General features: G+C 36.0%; 1 protein-coding gene across 1 annotated transcript in view; it reads left to right on the forward strand.

Annotated features, from left to right (window-relative positions):
* Positions 1-12910, forward strand: part of LOC134654768 (E3 ubiquitin-protein ligase SH3RF3) — a 54005-nt gene that overhangs the window by 1549 nt on the left and 39546 nt on the right. Inside the window, exon 2 of the mRNA XM_063510238.1 lies at positions 5929-6054. Within this exon, the coding sequence (XP_063366308.1) occupies positions 5941-6054 (114 nt within the window). The 5' untranslated portion in view covers positions 5929-5940. The remainder of the gene's footprint in view (positions 1-5928; positions 6055-12910) is intronic.

Consider the following 12910-nt stretch of genomic DNA (forward strand, 5'->3'; position numbering starts at 1 on the left):
GCCACTCATACGGTAGTTTTACTCCATCTTCGAGTCAATCCCGTGCCGTGATTGGTCCGTGTCTTTGAATGGACCAATCACGGCACGGGATTCGCTCACCTCGTCCCCCCGCACCCCGGTATTTTTGGCAGCATGGGTTTCATGAAATAATTGCTCTAAACTCAGTCTAGAGGATTCCTAGTCTATGTCTTTAGTTTACAAAATGATATAAAAGAAGCTAGCAACTATTAATTCTTTACACTCAATTTGAATCTCTATAAAAACAGCGGTTTTGTGTTTAAAAGTTCATTTTTGGACTAATAAAATGCATATCAGTGTATAAGTTACTACATAAAATACAATTTTCGTTTAAGAGGTTCATACATCAATCATGACATACATGTATGTAGGACTTAATTTTTAACTTTTGTTCAGTATGCCTTCAAAAACATAGGATTAACAATTTTGAAAAAATTGTCTTGTTACTTACAAAAGGAGTATGCAGGGAGCTAATTTCAGACTTCCGTAAGTTACCTATATAGATCCTAACCAGTTTACGACACAATTTTTTTACCTTAGTCCTTATTGTTTAATGGGACCTAGAATTGTGGTATTTTACCTGAAGATTGTTTATATTATAACCAAGGGGGCTAACCATAGAAAATGACCGCTTGCCTTGTATAATATGTGCCATTCAAACCTTTATATTGTAGTAATCATACTGCGGAATGTTTGGCACAAATGTTTAGCATCCCTGGATGCAAAACACAAGCGTTGCATCCAGGGTAAAAACATTTTTGTATTGGTTGCTTTATGTATGTCTTTTTGGATCAAATGTACTATAATAGTATGACAAAGCTCCAGCATTAAGCTTTGTCAACTGTACAGCTCATCCTGGTTGGAAAGCTGCCAAGACACCTGTTAAAAGGGCTTTGTATTCTACTCTAAAAGCGGAAGTTTTCTGAAGTGTCCCGTCTGTTAAATTTCTATTTATTTTTGGCATATGAAATAGCTTCCATGGCCTATAATTATTAGCGAATAGGATAATGGTGCTGGTTGCATACAAAAAACATTTAGATCATTGTGTAACTTGCCTATCATGGGTATGTAATGTAATATAAGTACTATAGGTAGTCAAATTCTTTACTACTTTCCAAATATTTTATTTATCTTATATTTGTATAATAATAGTTATTTAGGTTAGAAAAAAAAAATTATACCCTACAACAAAAGTACAAAATAATGTTATGACCGCATGAAAATCTGCTCAGTAGTTTTTGAGAGACAGACGCAGTGGGGACTTTGTTTTACAAGGTGTAGTGATATAAGACTCTTTAATCTACTTATAAAATATCTTTTACCATCTATTCTTCGAGAATATTACAATTTATAACTGAACAAAAACCAATTCTAACACACTTTAGACTACTCACATTTAACTGACCAAGATTGGACCTTATTTCCTTGCAATAAGGTATACAAATTGTCACTGAACAGTCTGAAAGATGGAACAGTCTAACATTCTTTCATTGAAGCAATGTTATGAAAACATGAACAGAAACACTTTCCATTGAACAACCATCTTAATAAGCGGAACTGAACAATGTAGATAATGTAAATGTTCTTTGTATTGCAAAGTAAATTCTTTGCAATGTAGTCTTTACAATACAATACAAAACTCTTTATTGCACACCTCACATACACGTAGTTTACAATAAATGTACAATAACATAAACAAAGACAATAGAGGTAACAACAGGCGGTCTTATCGCTTAAGAGCGATCTCTTCCAGACAACCTTTGGGTATCGGAGACAAAAGAATCAGAATATACGGTAGGTGGTGCAAAGAAAAAATATGAAAAGTCGAATTGACTATAACCAAACAACACAAAACATTAATAAAGATAAACATACTTAAATACGTATAACCATAAACATCTAGACACATACATACATTAAAAGTATATATTAAATAAAGAAACAACAGTGTCAATTATTATAAAAATAAAACTAAGGTACGGAAATATAGTATTCCTTAAGCTTTGATTTGAAGGAGGTAATAGATTGAGAACATCTTAACTCAACAGGGAGAGAGTTCCATAGTCGAATGGCCCGAAAAGTAAATGAGCAATTATAAAATTTGGAAGAGGAAGATGGCACAGATAGGACTTTACCTTTGTGTTACAAAATAAACTCTTTGCAAAGTTGTCTTTGGAAAGAATTTTTTTTTAGATATATGTTGATTATGTTGTGTGCTTTTTTATAACAATCTCTTATTTTTCTAGAAATATGTTATTAATTTAAATATATCGTCCTAAGTCCCAGCTGAAATATTCAAAGTAACCTACACACACTCTTAGAGTCTGTCTAATCTAACTCTGCACCGTGTTTGATAAATTATAGCATATTGTGGAAGTGTTACCTATTTTAAACATAATGTTTATAATAACACTACCACACTCTATGCTATCATTATCAAACACGCTGCAGAGTTGGCTTGGTCCGACTCTTCTCTTATTCCCTTAACAATAAAAGGGTGTTTAGTTCATTTTGAGTCATCTCACCTGCTTAGCGACTTCTGCCACTGATTTTATTCATTATTTTATTAATTTAAACTATATTGCACTATAAAAATATACAGTTTCAAAAGGCGGACTTATTGTAAGGCATTTTAGGCAACTCTCAAATTACCTTGGGTGGTTACCATGCTGTACAATGTTGTTGCCGATGGCAAGATTCTTAAAAAAATACTGACACACACACACACATACACAATTCCACAAAGATTAATTAAAATAATTAAAATCGCCCTCGGGCTGCCAAGAGAATAGCTCTGTGACAAATTGGAGATGTCTGAAGTCTAATTTTAGCTCTGAGGTCATATCATATGAGCCAAATTAATGTAGTCTTGGACTCAATTGGCAAAGTCTCCTTTTCTCTTAGGGACTCACCTTTGACTTGTGTTGCTTGTTGCACTTGTATACCTAGTATAACTATCTTTTATACTTAAATATTTGCATTTTATGTGTATATAATATAAATGAATAAAATGTAAATAAACACATGTTATACATAATTAAAACTAAAAATGTATATCTAAAGAGGGGGCCCCAGGGGCCCGGGCATAGTGCATAGTGCCAAAGATACTGGCAGCATTTCCTCACTGAATCGCAACGCTTATTCGTTGAGCGAGGAAGCTGCCAGCTCTTTTGTCCCCAGTGACATCTGACATCAACCAGCCATTTGACCAAATCCGCAAACAAGCTCTGACCTATCACCTATATGTATACCTTTTACCTATCTTACTTACCCTGGAGACTCAGGGGTTGAAATTCCCTATTGAAATCATGACCTTGAAGTTTTGAGTTTAAAATTAAAATTGGATTGTCATTGTGGACGCGAAATTATGCGTCCCAGGGGTTACGAAACTTTTTTTTATTAGCATAATGCATAGGCGGTTTTTAATTTTTTAATTTAATAGTTATTAAAAATTAAAACATCTGACTTTACATAAGACGCTTTAAAAATTCATTAATCCAGGTTCACACATTATGACATTACGTACTTAATTACCTTTGATGGTGAAATTTCTTATACCATAATTATCAACTCAATAATTAAGTTCTTTGTTTGAGCAATCTGCAGCCAGTGTGTATTAAGGGCGGCTAATTTTAACTTCCTTCCTGCCCTTCTTGAGTCAGGTGTCAACTAAGATCTAATTGCCAACGAATTAAGGTCTATAATCGCGTGGCAAGTAATGTTAAAGAAAGAAACAAGAGACAGGATGACTTGAAAATTGTAAACATTTGCGTTTGTTTATGTTTGTTTTCAATAAGCTGCGAGTGTTTTTAAGTGCGAGAAAGGACGAGTATAACACGAACACAGACCTTTGGTTATTGTGTAAGGTGCATTGGAGTAACTTCTATCTTAGCAACAGTAAGCTAGATGCTTTGGTAAACGTTGCAGTAGCGTAAATGCTTCGTCACACAGGCGCGTTTTCCGGGCGGGGCGCGCCGCTTCTACATATAAAACGCTCACGCCCCGCCCGGAAAACGCGCCTGTGTGACGAAGCCTTAAGTGTATGAAGTGCATCTGTAGGCCTAGCACATAACATGATTGGCGCGACAGTATCTCACGGCGAGATAGACTACTTACCCTGCTTAGCGCCACTTGCACCATTTGACTAACCCAGGGTTAACCGGTTAAATCAGGAGCTCCCATGGTTACCAGTAGAATTTGACATTAGGTTAACGGTTTAACCGCTTAACCCTGGGTTAGGGGGATGGTGCAAGTGGGCCTTACCCGTCTTTTTCTGTGTTAATTAAAGAGGGACGGGTAGTCTATCTCGCCGCGAGATACTGTCGCGCCAATCATGCATTAGCCCGGCTGGTTTTACCCCAATGTACCTTATATAAACGCTTGAACGCCTGCAGAATATGTGCATAAGATTTGTATTTGGTCTAAGGAAATACGATCATGTTTCTCTATTTCGTACTCAACTTAATTGGCTTCCCATCCGCCGTCGCAGGGATCTGCACATTCTTTCTCTTCTTTTTAATGTTCTTTTTATTCCTTCTTCTCCTCTCTATCTCTTACAAAAATTCAAGTTTTTGGCAGATGGTAGTGGCCATCGCCTTCGATCGAGTACCAATCTTGCACTGGCAACACCTCATCACAAATCTCGTGCGTATGGTAAATCTTTTGCGGTACGAGCTGTTCAACTTTGGAATGAGTTGCCTCCCTCCTTAAGGCAATCGCAGTCCGTTGCGTCGCTTAAGGGGCAGTTAAAAAAGCTGTGGCTATCGGACCGGAATTAACTTGTTCGTGACTATAGATATTTTATATATATATATTTTTTATATTTATTATATATAACGTAGGTATTCTTTATATTTGAAATATTGTTACTTCTAATTTTTATCTTATATTATTTATTTTCGCCCTCTTTTATAATTTTATTGACTTTCCTCTAGTCTATTGTACTCAGTGCTATATTTGTCTACCGTTCTTCATCAATTCTCATTTACTCAAAGGTTAACTGGAAGAAATCCCATAAAGGGATAAGTTCGCCTTTGTACTGCCTATCCTGTGCCATAAATTTGTGTTTTGTGTTTTGTACAATAAAGAGTTTATACATACATACATACATATATTGTGAAGTGTAGTCTTGTAAACTTTTGCATAAATAACTGATAGGTAGGTTACACCTATTTGGGTGTATCATGCAAGTTTGATAAAATATCATCTTAGTTGACGTAATGAGGTGAATGTCTCAGTTTGTCTTTATCACGTGACAAACGTAACCACACACAGAGAATTAATGTGTTCTCTGTGTAAATGTAAACTAATATTAAATGGGTGTTCATATACGGTCAACCACTTTTAATTCATGGCCATTGTAGTTACTGAAGTGACAATCAATAAGAAAGGCATGAGGTATATGTACGGTCAAGGAATTTAATTTCAGTACCATTTAGTACCTTGTCACAGTGACAATAGTATCAGGTCCCTAACGACTTTCATATTGATTGCCACTGTGTAGGGTTTGCAATCCGGATCCGAAATGTATGGAATTATCCGGATCTGATCCGGATCCGCGGATATTCCCATACATTTCGGATCCGTCGTGCAAACCCTACCACTGTGACAAGGTACGAAATGGTACTGAAATTAAATTATTTGGCTGTCGTTTAGACATGCCAGAATTTATTGAATCTTTTGCAGTTTTAAAGCAAAACAGGACAAATATTAAATCAAAATGTCCTTGCCCTGTTGTAAAAATGAACAGGCCCCGTAGCCAATACTCTCAGTAAAGCGACTTACCCACACATACACAATGACGCGTCTACAGACGTGCCGTGCACACATAAACGCAAATGATTTTTGATGTATGGCGTGTCCGCCCTGTGCCTTGGCTAGGCCGCCTGGTTAATTAGTACTTATTTCCAGGTTGCGACCGGCATGGATGAGGGTCTGCTGAACGACCTTCTGGAGTGCTCCGTGTGTTTGGAGCGTCTCGACACCTCCTCGAGAGTGCTGCCCTGTCAGCACACGTTCTGTCTCAAATGTCTCAAGGTCAGTCCAACTTTTGATCTCTTAATATCGCCTCTTAAGGGGCCCACTGATCAAAGCTGGAAACAAATTATCGGACGTGGCTGACGGACGCGGCTGACGCGCGCGATATAAAAGTGTGCACAGTCAGGAACATCCAGCGCGCCAGATTTCTGTCGGATGTCCGAAGGCTCTTAGTTACGTCCACGTCCACGGCTTACCTCTGATAGTTTGCACAGCTCAGTGTGTATTCATTATCTAGATACCTATAAGTCGCGGCTGTGAGCCGCGTCCGTCCGATATCGATTATTATTGATATCTGCCTGTCAGTTGTTCGGAGCTGTCATCTTTTTGTTCTAACTGACAGGCCGATCTCGTCCGGCGGACTGTTAATCAGTGGGCCCCTGTAGGGGTTGGATTACACCGAAGACTCATTGCATCGCAGATGTTACGTCTTCCTTTATTTATTTATTACTTTATCATATCATATCATATCATATCATTTATTCAGTAATAGTCATACATTGTCATTTATTATTTACAATTCACTTAGTGAGCTAAGGACAATATTATAAGGCATAGAAATTAGAAATAAATAAAAATTTAAATTTGCATTGTGATGGAATGTTCATATTTTTGTCTCATTGTCATTGTTGTTGTGTTATTGCAAAGTTACTTAAAAACTATTTATATTCAAGCGCAATGTTAATCATTTTTAGAGTTTAGACTAAAGGGGCCCACTGATTACCAGTCCGCCGGACGATATCGGCCTGTCAGTTAGAACAAAAAGTTGACAGTTCCGAACAACTGACAGGCCGATACTGTCCGGCGGACTGGTAATCAGTGGGCCCCTTTAGAGTCACATTTATTATGAGTTGAAGTGCTATCATAATATGCAATTTAATGTCGTATACCGACTGCTGCCTTATTAATTTTATGTACCTACGTGAAATTTTAATTAGTTTCTTGCCACACCCCTTATTGTGTCGGCGATGTGTTTATGATGAAACATATTTTTTACCAACAATATTATAGGTAAATGCGAAATTAACTTTATCTGTCTGTTACCTCTTCACGCTTAAACCGCTGAATCGATTTAGATGGGATTTGGTATGGAGATTGTTTTTATCAATCATCATCATCATACCACGCAAACGAAGTCGCGGGCAGAAGCTAGTTTCATGATTAATAGACGATATAAACACATGCTATCCTTCTTTGCGTCCCAAAGTCTGATAATAAACAAAGAATGTACTAAAATCGGCCATTTCATTTATTTAGCTTTTGTACTACCAATAGGTACTAAAATGTAGTCCTCGTAATAAACTACAACTCAACTCTGGTAAAGATTTGGAACAAAACACAGATTTTAACGTGCACCTCACTCAATAATATTCAAAATTTGAACCTTCCTCCACAGTAACAAGATTCAAAATCGTTTACGTATTTAAAATAACACGTTCAGAAATTAGGGCGCTCACTCGGAACAAAATGATATTCGGTCACACTGTCGGCCGAAGCGCCGAATATTCGGTACTATTTTGAGCTACATTTATTATGAAAAAGATTTAAAGATTTGTTACTCATTCATTAGTAGTGTAGGTACGTAGTTAACCTATGATATAATAATTAAAAATAATTGCATAAAAAACATCAAAAAATCTTCATTTCACAAGAATACATTTTAAATAAATTATTAATTTAATAGAAATGGTTTTCAATGCAATTTAACTAAGCAATTTTGTCTTCATAAGTAGATGCAACAGGTACCTATTCGTTATTCGGCCGTATAGTACGCAATATTTGGCCGAATACCGAATATTCGGCAAAGTGGCCGAATAGCGAATAGTTGCCTAATATTCGTGGCATCTCTAGTGTAAAGTAAACACGCCGCTGTTGGTAGTAAAAGTGTTTTAGCGCTAGTCGTAATAAAGATTTGCACCTTCCTGAGTGCATGCGAAATATCTAGCGACGAGTACTTTCTATTAGGTCAATAGGGCTTAGGTCAGCCGTGGTGAGCCTTTAGAGGGAAACTTACTTTCAAATAAGTCTAAAATATAAACCTATACACTTAACTCCTGTGGTTCCCAAACCCCCTAGCCATACTACTTCATACTAAAGTGTCATTCAATAGAACTTGCTAACTATGTAAACAAACCGCCATACTAAAATTGACACTGAATGTCAAATTACTAGTAACTTTTGTTTACATAGTTAGCAAGTTCTATTGAATTACACTTTATAGTATTTTTCAAACAGCTTGGGTACGGTGACAGACAAATTTCCATACAATTACCTTAAAACGCAAAATCTCGCGAAATACTATACTCGTAGTTGGTAATACATTGTAACATAATATTATAGTAGAGGGGTATCAGGTGAACTTTTCGGCTTGAACTGGTTATCAATGTTATCATATTTATTCATCAACAATACAAGATTGTGCTTGAAATGCACGTTACAATAAAATACACTAACATTGTAAAAATAATAGATAATCGCATAATTTTTTAGACTAAATATTTACTAGTAACTGGTGTACTGTAAGTGTAAGTAGGTACTGGTGGCATGATAAAAGTTCACCTGACAGTGTTGTGTCACTTATTTTTAGGCTTAAAGACTCGAGCTCACAAGACTCGTAAGTCTTGAAGACTTACGAGAGAGCATTTTTAACTAAAAAAACAGAAGTAAATCAAGAAAAATGGAGTGGAATTTTATGTAAACACTTCTTTAAAATTTCGTAACGCAGAATGTTTCACATAGTACTACTGTGTGAAACATTCTGCGGTAGGCAACTCGCATCCTCTGTAGTAACATCCTCTCAACATCGTGTATAAATAAACATCGTTTATTAAGAGTATTAAGACTACTAATCTAAAAGAGTGGGCCGCACCAGTTACAGCGGACCCCTTCACAATGATCGCTTGCGTATTTAGTAGTAATGGCAAATAACACACTAAGGTAGTACTATGTACAGTCAAAGTCTAAAATATCGGCACGGATACAGCGCCAAAAATGCCTTGACATCTATAGGTAAGTATATATATTTTTGGCCCTTTATCTGTAGTTATATTTTAGATTAGACCTTGATGGATTTTTTATTGCATAACAATTAACAGCACACGCCGTTTGTAATCAGAGATGTACAAAATGGTTTTAAAAAAGCATTTAAATACAAAATGCAAAATACTTTTCACATTTACTATTTCAAATGCAAAATACCAAATAGTTTTGCGTTTTGTATTTCAAATGCGAAATGCAAAATAGGTATTTTCAAAATACTTTTTCAAAATAAAATACCTTTTGACCAAATCTCAGATATTTTTATTTATTTTAGGTATTTATCATGAGAATAGCCATAGAATAGATAATGTTCGTCATTTTCGTTTCACATTGACACTAGTCAGACATAATAGCCGGTTTAGACTCTCGTGGCTCGCAAGCTCGTCGAGCTAATATAATTTAAACACTAACAGCACGGCATAAGGTTTATAACCGAATGACAAGCCGAATGCGAGTGTGTCGAGGCGAGCCACGAGACGCGCCGCGAGCCGAGCCGCGAGTCTAAACGGCTATAAGGCGCGCACTCTGACCAAAGAAAAAAAACCGGCCAAGTGCGAGTCGGACTCACGCACGGAGGGTTCCGCACCATCAACAAAAAATAGAGCAAAACAAGCAAAAAAACGGTCACCCATCCAAGTACTGACCCCGCCCGACGTTGCTTAACTTCGGTCAAAAATCACGTTTGTTGTATGGGAGCCCCACTTAAATCTTTATTTTATTCTGTTTTTAGTATTTGCTGTTATAGCGGCAACAGAAATACATCATCTGTGAAAATTTCAACTATCTAGCTATCACGGTTCGTGAGATACAGCCTGGTGACAGACGGACGGACGGACCGACGGACGGACGGACGGACGGACGGACAGACGGACAGCGGAGTCTTAGTAATAGGGTCCCGTTTTTACCCTTTGGGTACGGAACCCTAAAAAAGGGCGCGCATGGCTAGCAGACGCCTCTATCGGTGAAATTCGGAAATACAAGCGTCATTCGTTCGTTTCATTTTGTTTGACTGGTAATGTTGGCTAAACTTAATCACAAAGTATTTTGCATTTTGAAATGAATATTAAAAATGCAAAATACATCTGGAAAAGTATTTCAAATAAAATACAAAATGTTTTTTACTAAAAGGCATTTAAATGCAAAATACAAAATAGGTATTTTGCATTTTGTATTTGCATTTTAAATAGAAGTATTTCAAATAAATCGCATCTCTGTTTGTAATGCATAAAATTATTATGTCGGATGTCACATCGCCTTCCTTGTCATGCCTTAAGCATTAATTCACGTAATAAACACATTAAATGTTAATTTTAAGATTAGTTTTAATACAATACAGTCGCCTTCAAATATATCGGAGCGGCGAAGGTGTTCACAATATGTGAACACGCACTCTAACGCCTTGACAATAGAGGCGTGCTCAGATATTTGTGAGCACCTTGGCAGCTCCGATGTATCTGATGGCGACTGTACAACATGCTTCCATTGTAGGGGCCAACTAACGTTGGTCCTGTCCGTTCGCTTTGACTCACTCCCTATTGACTCATCCCGATGTAATTCAGTTATGGGTCGTACGATTAAGAGTACGTACTCAAGATTATTTGTACTGCACTTAAACTGATACGATACGAATTAAGTATCTTAACCCAATGACCTACTAGAGCCATGTCAACGTTTGTAGGGCAATGGCAGTAAAGTAGGTATATTTCTGATAAAAATATACCTGGTCACTTATTGAACCCATAATCTATCAACGTGTTGTGCCATTAGATTATCAGGGTGAATCAACTTTTAAATGTCCACATGATGAAATTGTGGATTTTTATTTTTAGTTCTTATTTTCCATATTTATATATTTTATTCTAAAGATAATGTTCTCTTGTTTATGATTATGCATACAGCAGAGCTGTTTCTTTAAGAATTTAGTGAATTTGGCTAAAAATGTTCACCAGCCCAGATCAGCCCTGTCCCCTGGGCCACTCTCCAAAAGTATTTTTAAACAAACTAGATATCAATTATTGTTTAAAAATTATTATACTTTCATTCATTAAACAATGCAGTTTAATATGTTATCTTTATATATGGCATATATCTCACGAAATCTCCCAATATATCCCTTAAAAGTGTCCCCTGGACAACTCTTATTTAACAGAATCGGAACTTTTTAATTTAAACGCAAAATAGTTATAATAATGTAAGAAAATTGCTCCTGCTACTTTCTTTTATATTGTGTTATTGTATCTTTAAACATTTATGAACTGCTCGTGAATTTAAAAAGAAATAAAATAATGATATGTGGTTTTCAATTAAGGGACAACTTAGTTGTCCCATAGACATATCTGGTTGTCCAATGGAAATATAAATAATAAATCTTAAAGAGGGTACTAAATGAAACAAATTTAATAAAATATCAGAAAGCAAGAACATATACAGTGAAACCTGGATAAGTGAGACTTCAAGGGACGAGCAGATTTGTCTCACTTAAAGAGGTATTTCACTTACCCAGGCTCTCAGTTAGCCAGGTACAAATAGATGTCTGTCTCATTTAGAGAGGGTCCCATTAATAGAGGTGAGAATAGAGGATATATTTCAGTTATAGAGGTGGTTAATAAGGTATTTTGTAATTATCTTTGAAAATAAATAAAGTAAAATAATACTTGTCCATAAATATTTTTTAAGTCTGTTTAAATATTTCTTTGAATTTATTTTGAATGATTCTCCAAAGGATAGATTTTTTCAACTAAATTTGATACGGACTTCATTGCGACTTAGAAATGTATTAAATGAAAATCTGTTTATTCGTGTTACTTATCACAATTTCAGCGTTCGTTTCGATAGTTTTAACTACATAAAGTAACTAAATGAAACTTGAAGTCGTTTAGACACAATTAAGCAAATGCGGAATTTGTGCATAGACTAAGAGTTAGTAAGAATACGGAAATTGATCAATAAAGTCCAAGTTAGAGAGGTCATACATTGACGTTATCTCAGATACAGAGGTGAATTCCTATACAATTCTAAAAAAAACAATTAGGAAAATGTAATCTTATAAATATAGTCTCAGTAAAAGAGGTAAAATACACTCTCTGTCTCACTTATAGAGGTAAATGTGACTATAAAATCACAACAGCTAATCCCAGTTATAGAGGTTCGTTTTATCTCACTAACATAGGTAATTCAGTGCTAAAGTGTCGGGACCGCACCATGAGTCCCAGCTATAGAGGTTTCTCACTTATCCAGGTCCCACTTAACCAGGTTTCACTGTATATGTATATTAGTGCTTTCTGATAGATAATTAAATTTGTTTCATACCTTATAAAAAATCTTATCTCATCGTTTTTGTCCAAGGGACAACCAAAATGTCCTACGGACAACCACTTCCGTTGTCCAAGTGACTAGTTGTCTGAGGGACTTTTCTAAAACTTTCAGCCATATGATAAATATTAAGGATTTTTTGTGTTTTTTTCACCCTTACGGTAAAATATATATAAAATAGTATCTGGTACAATGTCATTTATTGTAATATGTTAAGTATTTATGTATTTGTGCCAGTGGTCCGATGGACATGCAATAAAGCCACCCACGCTCTCCAACAGTACTCGACCGACTGACGCCGCGAATTTCGTGTAATGACGGGTATCTGCTTACCAGAAATATGAACTTGTTGTCAAGTATCTTACTACGTTATCTATATTTAGATTTCATAACTAATTTATGGTTGTCCAGTTGACCTGCATGGCGTGGATAATTAAAGGGACAAAATTAAAAGGCAATTTATTCATAAACCAACTAACGCAAATATAATAAATCGGTATGTTTT

The sequence above is a fragment of the Cydia amplana genome, chromosome 15 (assembly GCF_948474715.1).
Source record: "Cydia amplana chromosome 15, ilCydAmpl1.1, whole genome shotgun sequence".
In the NCBI taxonomy this organism is placed as follows: Eukaryota; Metazoa; Arthropoda; class Insecta; order Lepidoptera; family Tortricidae; genus Cydia; species Cydia amplana.